The 14806-nt window shown below is 39.6% G+C and overlaps 1 protein-coding gene across 1 annotated transcript in view; it reads right to left on the bottom strand.

Moving 5' to 3' along the window:
* The window catches only part of ME2 (malic enzyme 2), a 58041-nt gene extending 47003 nt beyond the window's left edge, over window positions 1–11038 (bottom strand). Inside the window, exons 1-2 of the mRNA XM_047765111.1 lie at window positions 10829–11038; window positions 3435–3554 (exon numbers count right to left, since the gene is read on the bottom strand). Coding sequence (XP_047621067.1) covers window positions 3435–3545 — 111 coding nt within the window. The 5' untranslated portion in view covers window positions 3546–3554; window positions 10829–11038. The remainder of the gene's footprint in view (window positions 1–3434; window positions 3555–10828) is intronic.
* Window positions 11039–14806: the final 3768 nt, after the last annotated feature.

Raw genomic sequence — 14806 nt, 5'->3', positions numbered from 1 at the left:
ATACTTTTCCCAGTGGTAAAATGGCATATAAAATCGTATACTACAATCTTAAAAATAATTACTATATACTTTCAATGACTTTTATTTTTCTATTATTTTTTTAGGGCTGCACCTGCAGCATATGGAAGTTCCCATGCTAGGGGTCAAATTGGAGCTGTAGCTGCTGGCCTATGCCACAGCCACTGCAATGGGGGATCCAAGCCAAGTCTGTGACAACAGCTCAGCTCATGGCAACACAGGATCCTTAACCCATTGAGCATGGCCAGGGATCTAACCCAAGTCCTCACGGATACTAGTTGGGTTTGTTAACCACTGAGCCACAATGGGAACTCTAAAAGTAATTACTATATACTTTTAAGGGGGTCATGGCAAAATAAAAGTAGATGATATGTTGGGGTGGTAGGAGTGTGATTCTTTCTTTTATTAGTCATAATATTATTTGTATACATAATAAGAGTCACAAGAAAAATGTGAATTTGTTTATCTATTAGAGAACTAGCCAGGGGAAGTTAAAATCGAAACAAATGAACACACGAAAACCCCCATAGAACTAAGAATCATAAAACCAGAGCTCCAGATACAAACCAGGAAGTGAAAACATCCTAGAGGAAAGGATGCAGAACTGAGTTTCATTTTTTTTTTCTTGTCTTTTCAGGGCTGCACCCATGGCATATGGAGGTTCCCAGGCTAGGGGTCAAATCAGAGCTGCAAGTGCTGGTCTACACCACAGCCACACCAAAGCCAGATCTGAGTGGAATCTGCAACCCACACCACAGCTCATGGAAGAGCTGAGTTTCACAAAAGTTATTAGAAAAGTAGCCAAGTGAGCATGGGTAAAAAAAGAGAAATCCAATCTTACACATGTATAGCCCGGTGAATGTTTCAAAATGCTATTACTCACATTTTTTAAGTGAAAAAACTGAGATCTAAAAGGTTCAGTGATTTGTCAGTTTAATGGCTAGTAAATGGCAGAGTTCAAATTAGCACTTAAACTCCTAATCATAATCTGGCATAATGATATTCAATCCTTTCAAGTATGTAAAAAAAAATCATAAAAATTTTATTCTTACCGTAATAGGTAAATCCATAGAAACAAAAAAAATCTCAGTTGCCAGGGCTGAGGAGGGGAAGGGGGAAATGGGGAGTGACTGCTTAAAGGACAATGGGTTTCCATTTAGGGTGATGAAAAGTTCTGGACCAGGTGGTGGCGATGGATGCACAATACTGAATGTACCTAATGTCACCCAACTGCACACTTTCAAGTGGCTAAAATTATATACATCAAACATTTATGTTTACCACAGTAAGTAAGAAAGTATCAAAGACATAATAACCATTACCATTATACCTTTAGTAGACACTAATTACAGACATAACTTTGAAAGGATTAAGAATTCAGTACTGCCTTTAATTACTATTTCAATCACAGCAGCAATATACTCTTAAAACATTATTGATAAATATGTGAAAATTATTTAGTTTACAGTGTTTGAAGCACAAACCTGATTTATTTACATGGTAAGTCCTCCAGGAGTTCATGAATAATCCTCAAATTGGGAATCACTAGTCTGTGTTCCTTCTTAAACAAACACATCAAAAAAATTCTTCCCAATTCTTAAGGGAATTCCAGAAGCTATCCTTCAATTAGGTAACCAGAGAAATGCTATACAACCTTAGAGATTTTAGAGGGCCAGAACATTAAATTTTATGCATATATTTTTTCTTTTTTGGGTGCACCTGTGGCACACCCAGGCCAAGGAATGAATCAGAGCCACAGCAGTGGCAATGCCAGATCTGCTGCACTGGGCCAAGGATCAAATCCATGCCTCAGCAGCAACCCAAGCAGCTGCAGAGACAACACTGGATCCTTAACCCACTGTACCACAGTGGGAAATCCCTAAATTTTATATTCTTTATAGAAGTACTATAGTGCATTTACACTATTCTCCTCCTCAAAGTTCACTTGCCACTTAATGTACTTAAAAAATTTCTTATAATGCCTCAAAGTATATTTTAAATAGTTTTTATAAGGATAAAAATAAAATAAAACTAGCATATGTATCAAATGTTTCTATATCCGTGGCATTGTAAAAGATACAAAATATTCTGAATGGTCCCTAACCAAAAGACATCTGAAATATAATTAAAAATATTAATTCATGAAGATGTAAATAATATCAGTTATTTCAATGACAGCTTAAGACATGAAAAGAAGCACAAAGCAATGTATAAATTATTTGCCATAGGAACAGGAAGATATAAATTGTTACAGGGTTTCAGAGAAGTGAGAGATTATTATAGTCTGTGATGGTATGAAAAGGCTCTATAGAAGAACCATATTTTGCATGAGCTGCATCTTGAACAGTAAGCAAGACTGCGGGCGGGGGGGTGAGGCAAAAACAAGAGAGGATTAGGCTATTTCTCATTAATTCTCATGTAATTCTCATTAATTATCATGTAATTCATTAACTGCTTGCTGAATTCTCATTCTGTGCCAGATATCAATAAAGCAAAGATAAAGCACTCTGTATGATCCTTGGTCAAATTTCTTTTTGAAAGCCTGAAATGCCTCAAAACATACCATATTTTACAGTTACCACCCACCCCCCATGAGAAACAAAAGGGATTGGTGAGTTTTTGATGACTGTTGTTTTAAAATAAATCATACCTTAACTTTAATTAATACACCTTTCTCAAAAGCTAAATTTCACACACTACAATAAATCGAATGTACCCTCATATAAGCTTTCTATAAGAAATCTCTTCCCAGAATTATATTTACTTACTATTTAATATGGCCATCAAAAAATAGAGAGGGACTTGCCCACTGAACCCAGCTTGAATAAGGAATTAAGGCAAGACTAGACTTCGATATTGCCCATCATTTCTGCTCTAAGAGTAAAAAAAAAAATTAAAAAAAAAAGGATCAGAGTTCTCTCCTTTGAATTAGTGTGATTAATGGCAAAATCACTTTGTGTACAATGATTTGTGTCCAAAAAGCTGGGTGAAGGTGGGTTAAGGGGTGACATTCGATAAAATTTGATTTTATAATTTGATCCCATTTTCCAAGGGCCCAGAATAAGTACCTGACCTGAGCTGGGTAAATCTAAATATACTGCATCAGGCCAAAAGTCAGTCCTGGCCAATCTGCTTTCATGGGGATTTTTTTTTTTTTTTTTTAGCTAGAACTAGGAAATAAAGTAAATCCTTTTCTGGTGTAGAAATTGTGAGGGCAAAATTTGGGAGGTATAAAGCAGCCATGATTCTTGGAACATGGAGAAAAGAGAAAAGTTTATGCAGAAATAACAAATACTTGTGAACAGTTTTAGTATAAAGCTACAAAATACAGAAATTTCATACTTTTATCAGTCTAAAACATATCAAACCTTCACCAGGAAGAGAGAAAAATGTATGTTAGTTTTAATGTTACTAACCTTGTTTGTTCTTGGGTTCAACATAAGTGGCTTGCCTTTCTCTTTTATGTGCAAATGACGACATGCTAGAGTACAAGGAGTGGCAACTATTTTAAATCTGGACAACATCATTTCTCTCACCTGGGAAAAATAAAGCAAATAAAGATGAGAAACATATACAACTGCATGTATATCAGGTATCAATTGTCAAAAGCAGATTTAGAAAACTTAACTTCTCACAAGCAAAAAAGTTTTTTCAAAATACATTTATGTTTCTACAGGTTGTAAGGGATTATAAAAGATTAACAATAAAGTGAAGGCAAAGATTTACTTTTCCTGACACTCCAAATCCTTAGATAATAATCATTGCTACTCTTTATGTATCACCTACTACAGTGTGCCAAATGCTTACCCTTTTTCTAATCCACAGAAGGGTGGCAAGGTATGAATCTCCTATTTATGAGTCATGAGAAAGAAACCAAAAGGTTAAGAAAAAATAACATCTAACAGTGAGTGTTTACATGGAAGTGAGTTCAATGTAGACAGGTGTGGGAGAGTTTAGGCTGAAGAGCAAACAACAGAAAAGCCTGGAGCCCACACATTCAAAGGAAGAGAAGCTGTCCAGATTCTTAATTTAGACTTTCAATTTTAAAATACTAATATATTCAATATACTAAAATTTTTTTTTGTTTTTAGAAAACCTGTTAATATTATTTTAAAAATCATGCAAATTGGCTAAAAAACACGTTTTTGTTCTTTCACATTCACCACAAACATGAGAATTTTTCAAAATAGAACACTAATACATTAAACCTTAAATATTTACTGATGGGAATAAAATAGGTTGTTCAGTATTTCAATTCACCACCAAAAATCAATTTGCAATGCTCATTTATTTCTTTAACCATTATAAGCCATTGTAATTATTGTGCGGTAGTTTTTTTTTTTTTTTTTTTTTTTTTTTTGGTCTTTTTGCCTTTTCTAGGGCCGCTCCCGCGGCATATGGAGGTTCCCAGGCTAGGGGTCAAATCAGAGCTGTAGCTGCTGGCCTACGCCTGAGCCACAGCAACGCGGGATCCGAGCCGTGTCTGCAACCTTCACCACAGCTCACGGCAATGCCGGATCCTTAACCCACTGAGCAAGGCCAGGGATCGAACCCACAACCTCATGGTTCCTAGTCGGATTCGTTAACCACTGTGCCACGACGGGAACTCCTGTACAGTAGTTTTTTAATGGAATTTTCTATTTGCTAAGAAATCCATCGGCTATATATGGAGGTGCAGCAAATGATTTACACTGGGATTTTTTTTTAAAGGTTAATTGTTATGGAGCTGAAATTCACATAACATAAAATTAACTGTTTTAAAGTAAACAGTTCAGAGGGATTTAGAAAATTCATGACAGGGAACAACCAGTTCCACCTAGTTCCAAAACATTTTCATCATCCCAGAAGGAATGATACACACATCCCATACACATGTAGCAGTTTTCCCCACTCCCCCACTGCTTGCAACCACCAGTCTTCTTTCTGTCTTTATGAATTTACTTATTCTGCATATTTCATATAAATGTGATACCTAAATATGGTCACAAAAACAAGAAGTCTATATGACCATAAGCACATCAAAAATCACAAAAGAGGAGAATTGAGGGGAGGGAGAGATATAGCAGATGTTGTTTAAAGGTACAAACTTTCAACATGAGTCCTAAGAGATAATAAGTTCTAGAGCTCTAATGCAAAGTGAACACAGACAACAATACTGTATTATAATCACCAAACTTGCAAAGAGACTAGAACTTAATTATTTCAACCACTAAAAAGAAATTATAATTATGTAACATGCAGAGGTGCTATCAGTACTACAGTATACAAATGTGTCAAATTAACAGGTTGTACAGCTTAAATTTACAAAATGTTTTATGCCAAATATATTTTAATAATGATAATAAAAAAGAATCATAAGAGAAATACCACAAAATAACTTGTTTTACTAAAAAAATGTTACGTCATAAAAAACACTAACAAACGATTACAATTTAAAGAAGACACTAAATGCAAAACCTGTTCTCAAAATCTCAATCAGTACTTGGATATAATAAGAAATGTCTTTGGTCATGGTCCCCCATTCTTGGTACAGAGCTCCTAAAAATTGCCAGAATTTCTTGAGTGACAAGAGTATCTTTTGCTATTCATAGGAGCCCTTTTGATCACACCTGAGTTTATGCTAATGAGGCGACACAACTATATAACCTCAGAACAGAGCTGGTTGCTAGAAAGGCCAAGTGATTATTAGAGAGTGCGAACTTTCACCCCACTCCAGGACCCCTGGCAAAGGGGGTGGGAGCAACAGAGATTAAGATCTACAAAAACTTTGAACAGGGAGAGTTGATGAGCTTTCAGGAGGGTGAACACATCTAGATGCTGGCAGGTGGAGAGCCCAGAGGGCAAGGATGCACCATGCCCACCCCACCTCCAATATTTAGTCCTATGTATCTTTTCCACCTGATTATTGTATCCTTTTATAACAAAGGGATAAATCTAAGTAAAGTGTCTTCCTGAGTCCCATGAAACATTTATAGCAAATTACCTAACCCCAGGAGGGGATTGTGGGAAGCCCTAATTTACAGCCAGTTGGTCAGAAGTATAGGTCAAAACCTGGGACTTGTCACTGGCATCTGAAGTGGGGGCAGTCTTTCAGGACAGAGTCCTTGACTTTGAGATCTGAAGCTCTCTCTGGATAGACAGTGTTAGAATTAAGTTATAGCGCGCCCAGTCAATGCCTGCCTAGAAGTGGACAACGTTAGATGGAGGGGAAAAAAACTTCACATTTGATGGCCAGAAGAACTGAGTCTGTGAGTAGGAAGAAACAGTTTTCCCTTTCAGTAGTTAACTTAAGATCAGCACTCTGACACATGAAACCTTCCATTTTCAGCTCCTGTTAAAATTTTGCTTCTTATCAAATACTGAACTGCTACATGTGTATGGGATGTGTGTATCATTCCTTCTGGGATGATGAAAGATTATTACCTGTTAAATCTACCTCATAGATTACCTGTAATGATCAAATGAGAGAACAGATGCAAAAAAGTATTAAAGACAAAGAGTGAAATATTATGGCACTCAAGTTATTATCAAGTGTTAGCAAAATAAAATATGAAAGTAATTTAATAATGCCTCTAAAACAAGTAGGCATAAGTTAAAAAACTACTTAAAGAGAAAAACCAATCTCGGCCAAAATTAGAATGAAGGACTAAAGAGAGACAGATAGTAGGCTTAATACCAACTGGAGGCAACAAGATAAAATGGGAAAAACCCACACCTAATTCCTCATCTTAGACAGATAGGATGGAGGAACTGTAAAAATAAGTGAAGTAAAAACAGGAAACAAAAGAAGGCGGGGTTTCCCATTCTGAATAAATATGAAAAGGCAAGCTGCTTACTTGAGTTTCCTGGATTGAGATATGCCTGTGGTTTCTGATGCGTCATTTACACCACCTTGCCCTGGATAGGGGGCAGTGAATTTACTCTCTGGGTGGTGTTTATAAACTGGACTGGGACTGAAATTACTAGGCCACTGGCTGCTAGAGATTACTCTCCCTGGCCCTCTAGCTAGGGGTAGAAAGCAGAAATTCAATCCAGTGGAAACCAAAATGAGATCAGTCCTGACCAGGTGCAATGAGCACAAGCCCTGCAGTCAGTCTGAATCTGGATTCAGCTAATTACCAGTGTGGAATCAGTTGTGTCACCCAGGCTTTCCCAAATGGCCTCTGAATTGGTGTCAGTCTGGGACATGGGCTTCACTCCTCCATAACAAATGAGAAAAACTATGACAATGTAATACAGTTTTTCATAATACTAAATTTATTGTCTTTGTTTTCATGTTGTAATTATTATCTTCCCTCCTTTTTGGTGATAAAAATTTCCTTTATCTTTTGGAAGGATAGGGATGGTAGGTTGTAGCAGTTTTTAAAAAGGTCCATAGGAGTTCCCTGGTCACCCAGCAGTTAAGAATTCACTGCTGTGACTCAGGTTCATTCCTTGGTCTGGGAACTTTGGTATGCTGCCGGCACAGCCAAAAGGAACCTCCATAACCTTGACAGAATTCCTGATCTTCCATCCGGTCCCAACTGTCCACCCACACCCCTCCCCACCCCCACCCCCCGCCCCGCCCAACACACACACACACACAAATACACACACACACACATTTTTGTCTTTTTAGGGCCACCCCCTTGGCATATGCAGATTCCCAGACTAAGGGTCTAATCGGAGCTACAGCCTATGGCCTATGCCACAGCCACAGGAACACCAGATCCGAGCCATGTCTGCGACCTACACCACAGCTCACAGCAACCCCGGATCCTTAACCCACTGAGTGAGGCCAGGGATCGAACCTGTGTTCTCATGGATGCTAGTCAGATTCATTTCCACTGAACCACGATAGGAACCCCACATATTTTTTTTTCTTGTTTTCTTTTTTAACTCGCTCATGAAGTCCAAAAGCCTGGGAACCCCTAACTCAAAAGCCTCACTTTTCTCAATAAAATAGGGATGGGAAACTCTATTTTGCAGTTGTGTATAGTAATGACAATATTTAAATAAAGTATCAGCCCCTTAGAGCTTTATCATCAACATAAAGAGCTTGACTTCACTTGAAGGTTTAGGTTTATTCAATAAAAACCATATTCAGTCATTCCAACAGAGTGGTCAAAGGAAGCTCTGGAATCAAACCATTGGACTTAAGTCCTAGCTTTGCCACTGCTTCACTGCTAGCTCCAAGATCTCAAGTCAGTTAAAGTCACAATCTCCTTGAGTTGTAGTTATCTTAGCACTCAACTGGGGATGATAAACAACAGGACCTACTAAATAGGGCCACTTAAGGATTAAAATTAGATAAACCATGTAAGATGCTTATCACAGTGCCCTTTAAATACTCTATAAATGTTAGTTATTTAAGCTTATTGTTATTAGTAATAATAAACTAAGGTAGTTGGAAGGTGCCTTCTAAATACCTGTTTCTGCATCAACACCTTCCAATGACAAATCCATACTAAAAGGCTATGAGGTTGTAAAATAAACTATATTTCAATAAAAAGTTGTTTTAGAAAAGAAAAAGAATCCCTATATAACTTAAAAAAAAAAGCCTATGAGGATAGTCATGGTTAACATTTATTTAAACTATTTTCAATTGAATCTCTAGGTCAACAATGAGAATATGGATGGCATACAGATCCAGGCAAACATCAAGTGCCATCCTAAACAGTATCTACTAGAAGAATCAAAATATTTTTCATAACTTTTGAAATTTGGACATATTGATCAGGGCAGGTATAATATGCAGCCATATAATCAAATGGTGCCCTTCAAATACAATAGTTAACTTTTAATAAATTGGTTATCTTTTTATTAAATGTGGAGTAATTTTGATATTTAGTATGAATTTTATCCTCTAATATTGACCCTCAGGTAATATCTGCACTTTTTAGTGTTACTTATGTTTTAAAATACAGCTATTAAGGTCTGAAGTTCACCATCAATTATAATTAATTTTAGTTTATCTTAATATAAAATGTAACATAGTTTAGAACAGTTTAGTTTTTTAAATAAAATTAAACACAATATATGCACAAACAGCATGATAGTAGGAGTTAATTTACAAAAGAAATTCTCAACAGGTGAATGAGTTTTTCCTTTATGAATTTTTAATGTTTTCATAACAAATATATTAAAAGTCAAAAACATTATGCATAAACACCTTCTAAGAGTGAAACCTGTAAGCAGTTCTTTCTCAGGAATAACTACTGATCAAGAATAAAGTTTTTCATTCTCAACAGAATGAAAAACTTTTACAAAAGCATAGCCCAGCATCCCTATTAACATATGGTAAAGGTATATCAGCATTTCTGGCCTCTATGCCTAACTTTCAATTAAGTCTTTATAATTACCATAAAAGAATCAGATACAGGTTACAAATCACTGCTCAAAGCTCATTATTTAAAGGTTCACTATTAGAAGATAAGAACTTTTTCCTTCATTTCTGCAAACCATGTAACCTAATATGTAACTCAACAGGTTATGGTCGTTACACAGTGTATCTTTATATATCATTTGTGTGACGACTATAGTGTGTGAATATACATATGTTTATGAATATGTATATATACAACATGTACAGGTGTGTTTATGGGGGAGGGCGGTATGGGCTGTTAAGGAAACGACTGTTTCTTATCTAATTTCTAGAATGCTTGGCAACAAAAGACCAAAACTTTTAAGTACTACATTGCAATTAGCTTTACAACATGAACAATTTTAATGGAGCACTAAGAGGGGGCTGGAGCTATTAAGTTAGACTGCCTTACTTCGAATCCAGGCTTTGCTACTTAAAACCTGTTGATCTTGGGGAAGTTACTTAACCTTCCTAACCTTCATTTGTAAATTAGAGACAGTAACAGTATCGACCTCAGGGCCTTATTTCGAGATAATTCTTGTAGAGAGAAGCGCCTGCCCATGATTAACAGTTAATACAGCTTCTATTGTTATCAATTGCAACTCTAAAAGAAGTAACAATGCTATCACCTGTTTTGGTTTGACGTGCCTGCCATAAACTTTAAGAAGGTAAATCACACAGATATAACACGTTTTTGTAAGGAAGCATGTCTGTTGAGAATTGTTTTGATTACGCTTCTTCACTCCAAAAGGCAACGTAAATTTTCTAGAATTATCTTCGGAAAGAAAAAAGTCAAATCCAGGATCTCAATGTAATACCATACAAGCAGAAATGGTTATCACCAGCGTGGGGAAAAAACACAACAACCTGCCAATCATAGTCCGCAGATGTCATTTCATATCAATGAACAGAACGGTTCCATTCTTAGAACTTTCTAGCCCGCAACAAACTTCCTTTAAAGTGAGAACAATCGCAACATACAAACAAAATGCCCAATCCTACCATTAATTCATCCCTGCAGAAGAAGAGATCTATTTGATAAAGGAATATGGAGCCACAAAAACGGTCTTTACCCAGCGCGGGAGTAAAGGGTAAAAGATGCTCCTGTTACGGAGTCCTCAGGGCCTTACTACGAGTCGGAAGGAGGGCGCCCTGGACTGGGAAGTCGCGTCCCTAAGCGCCAGGGAAGAGCCGCCGACAGCCGAAGAGAGGGTCGCCGCCATCCGACCCGCTGCCCCCGTTCTCAGCCGGGACTCGGTGAGCCTCTTCCGTTCCCGTCCGTTCACCCCACCTTCCCACCCTCTAAGCGGAGACCTTGAGGGCCTCACGCGCGGAAGCCGACAGCGGGTCCGCAATCTGCTCCCCTGGCCCGGCGAGAGGAGGCCGGCGCCCGCTCCCATCCCGGAACTCCCGCCCGGGCCCCGCCGCTCCAGGCCGCCCGTAGCTGCGCGCCGCGCAGAGACTTACCACAAGTCTCGCCCCGCGACAGGTGGTGCTTCGAACGGAGAGGCCACGGCCTCTCAGCCCACCGGGACGATGCTCAGCTCCAGCTGACTCCGGCCCTCCCCTTCTCTAGGCTTCCCGGAGCCGGCGCCAGCTAAGGGTCTACCCGGCCGGGTCGGCTGGATATCGGGGAGGCCACCAGTAAATCCGCGTAGTGAGGAGAGGAGCTGATACGACTGCCGGCACGGCCCCATGGGCGGAGACTGACGGGCGCGCGGGCCAATGCGGAGGCAGGAAGCAGCCTTAAGAGGCGGGGCTCCGCCGGGAGGTTTCGCAGCCTGAGCACCCACGTCCCAGCCTGTCAGGACCTTCATCTGTCCGGTTGCTTGAGGTTACTGTTTGGAGGCCGGATTCATTCCCTTAAGAGCCCGACCCCGAGGAGTGAGAGAGGGGTCGCGTAGAGTGGAAGGAATCCTGATATACAGAAAAAAGCCGTAGCCCCATGAAAACAGCTGGGGACCTCACATCTCCGCAGCTAGCGGGAAGGTCGGAGGTGATTGCTGAGCGTTCGCGCGAGAAGAGGTTCTGCGCAGGCGCGGGCGAGGCCGAGGATCGGGTGGGGCAGGTCTGCGGGTACCAGTCGCGGAACCTGAGAGGAAGGCTAAGGGTTCGGGTCCGTCCTGGACAGCCAGTGGAGGCCGGGAGAGGATGGGCGAGATTTAGGAGCTAGATACAAGCCAGGAGACTGGAGAAGCTGCAGAAGGAGGACCCAGGAAATGCAAAGCCTCCTCACTTTAGGAACGCTTTGTTTCTCAGCAATTTTTGTTTGTCGAAGCGTCGCTATTTTGCAGAATTTTTGCCCCTCTCTACCCTTGCTGGCACAGTTATTGGCCCGCAGGGAATTTACTAATGATCCTTATCATTACAGCCACCACCAATAGATATTCAGTATTCCCTTTCAGAAAAGCCCTGGAACCCTAAATTGTTGTCTTCAAAGCATCGGGAAATAGATGAATAATCTGTTCCCATTCATAGTTGCGGTGTTGAAGGATATTTCTTCACTCTTGTTTCATAAAATGTTATCACCAAAAAGTCCTCACTATAATCGAGTTTTTGTGCTTTTAAAATATAGTAGGAGTTCCCGTCATGGCGCAGGGGTTAACGAATCCGACTAGGAACCATGAGGTTGCGGGTTCGGTCCCTGCCCTTGCTCAGTGGGTTAATGATCTGGCGTTGCTGTGAGCTGTGGTGTTGGTCACAGACGCGGCTGGGATCTGGCCTTGCTGTGGCTCTGGTTAGGTCAGTGGCTACAGCTCTGATTAGACCCCTAGTCTGGGAATCTCCATATGCCACAGGAGCGGCCCTAGAAAAGGCAAAATAAATAAATAAATAAAAATAAAAAAATAAAATATAGTAAAAATAATTTTTAAGATGTAAAGGATAAAGAGGCAACGATGAAATGAGAAAATTAAAAGTGATGGAAATGTAGAATAGGGAAGATTGAGCAGAAGTAGAGAAAAATGAACTCTCCCCTTCTAAACTCTTTTACAATTATGTAAAATTTGGAGCAACCATGCCACATTGGGCATGTTGGGGAAAGAGTAGAGGATAAATGATAGGCATGGCTGCTATAGTAACCACAGCTGTGAAAGGGGGACTATGAAAAAGCATGACCTAAAAAAGCCCTGCTTGCCAGATAACTGTCAAGATGCAGCAAGTTGAATGGGAGAAAATTTAAAAATTACAGGTGCCATTCATCTTGGGCGGTCTCTTCTCTGTCCTCACTAATTCTTTCCATCAGCAGCCTCATTCTTTTCCTGTCAACAGCATGTCTCTCTCCTTTTTTTAGTTTAAAAGCAATGTCACCAATCATTGGCATTTAATAGAATATCTAGAGTATTCTAGGATAGGCTCTATAAAAGAAAATCAGAAAATCATTTCTATTAATGCATCTTCCTTAGTAGTCTTACTTTTTTTTTTTTTTGGTCTTTTTAGGGCCGCACCCGTGGCATATGGAGGTTCCCAGGCTAGGGGTCCAGTCGGAACTACAGCTGCTGGCCTATGCCACAGTCACAGCAAAGCAGGATCCGAGGCTCATCTGTGACCTACACCACAGCTCACGGCAATGCTGGATCTTTAGCCACTGAGCTTGTGGCTACACTGGATCCTTAACCCGCTGAGCGAGGCCAGGGATGGAACACGCATTCTTAGGGAGACAATGCAGGGTCCTTAACCCACTGAGCCACAATGGGAACTCCCAAAATGTCATTATTTGTTAAGCCTAGGTGCTGTCTTTAAGGGGACTTATATTATATTCTCTACTTTTGTATATAATTGAACATTTCATTATAAAAAAATTAAAGGCAATATATCAAGAATAAATGCAAAGCATTGTAGTTTACAAGAAACAATTACAGGAGTTCCTGCTGTAGTGCAGCAGGTTAAGGATCCAGTGTTGCCACAGCTGTGTCTCTGATTTGATCCCTGGCCAGGTAACTTACATATGCCACAGATGTGTCTGAAGAACAAAAAAATAAATAAATAAAAATTAAAAAATTAAAAAGCAATTACATATATTTTAATGTCATTATTTACATTTATGACATCTTGAATTGAGATGTTAACATGTTAAATTGAACATTTAAAAATTCTTGTCCTGCTCAACTGGGTTTCTCAAAATATAAAACCCCAGCAGACTTTGTTTTTGCAATGGCAATCTGTTTTCCCTTCTGAAGAAGTTTATAATAAATTTAAACAAAAGTACTTCCACTATTTTCTGGATCTAAACACAATGCATAGATTTAAAAAATCATTTATTTTTATTATGGAAGAATATTCACATTGAAGTATGGGAAAGTCATTCTGGCTTAAACATGATTTAACTTAAACCTTATGCTACCTAGAACAGCCTATTTTGTGGCTTATTAAACATGTGTTGTATATCTGCTTTAAGCACTAAAGAAAATTCATTTCAAAAATCAAAATGAGGTAACTGTGGTTCAGGCATTCAAAATGGAGCCAGGTGGCCATTGTGGATGTGGTTTCAGAAATGTGCCTGCATTACTGAGAACTTGAATTTTCTTTTTTTCTTTCTTTCTTTTCTTTTATTATTATTATTATTTTGGCTTTTTACGGCTGCACCTGTGGCATATGGAGGTTCCCAGGCTAAGGGTCAAATCAGAGCTAGAGCTTCCAACCTACACCACAGTTCACAACACCAGATTCTTAACCCAGGAGCAAGACCAGGGGTCAAACTTGAGTCCTCATGGATACTAGTTGGGTTCGTTACCGCTGAGCCACGACAGGAACTCCATAGAACTTGAATTTTCTGAAGTGTAATCAGACTCAAGGACACCACCAGCCTTTCTTAAAACAATACCTGCTAGCAGCACGGCCAGCTGAAACCTTATGGTCTCAACATCTCCCCCTGTTAACTATACAACCATTTCAAATCCCAACCAACCCTTGCTTAATAAGCACCCTAACTTGCCAGCTCCGATCCTAATTATTGGCAAACAACTTATGAATATTGTGGGTTTTTGCCTTTATAAGCCTCCCCTGTTTTGCAGTCCAGCAGAACACAATTCAAGTGCCTCTTGAATCTGTGTCTCTGGGCTAGAATCATCAGCCTGGCTCAAATAAAACTCTTCTATGGATTGTTTGTTGATTATTTCCACTGACCTTGCCGTGATAACACCTGAATTGGCCATGGTCTGAAAGTTGTAATATGGCTCTAGAGCAGGCATCTTCAAGCATGAGATCTCCTGCACCTCTATTCCCCCTGTGTCCATGTGGTTAGGCAGAAGTCCTGGGTGTGGGGATGGCTTTGTGTGATGGTGGGAGAAGTAGACAAGTTGCTAGGGTGAGACGCTTCTGGGCATAACCATCACACCTCTCCACACAGCCTCTTTCCCCTGCTGTTGCTCTCTGACCCAGCTTCCTCTATACTGTTGTCATTCAGTGACCCATAGAAATGGTGAGAAAGACAATGAATTCAAAGAG

Source organism: Phacochoerus africanus, chromosome 2 (assembly GCF_016906955.1).
Source record: "Phacochoerus africanus isolate WHEZ1 chromosome 2, ROS_Pafr_v1, whole genome shotgun sequence".
NCBI lineage: Eukaryota > Metazoa > Chordata > Mammalia > Artiodactyla > Suidae > Phacochoerus > Phacochoerus africanus.
The sequence above is the reverse complement of the archived record's forward strand: the minus strand, read 5'-3'. Positions and strand labels throughout refer to the sequence as shown.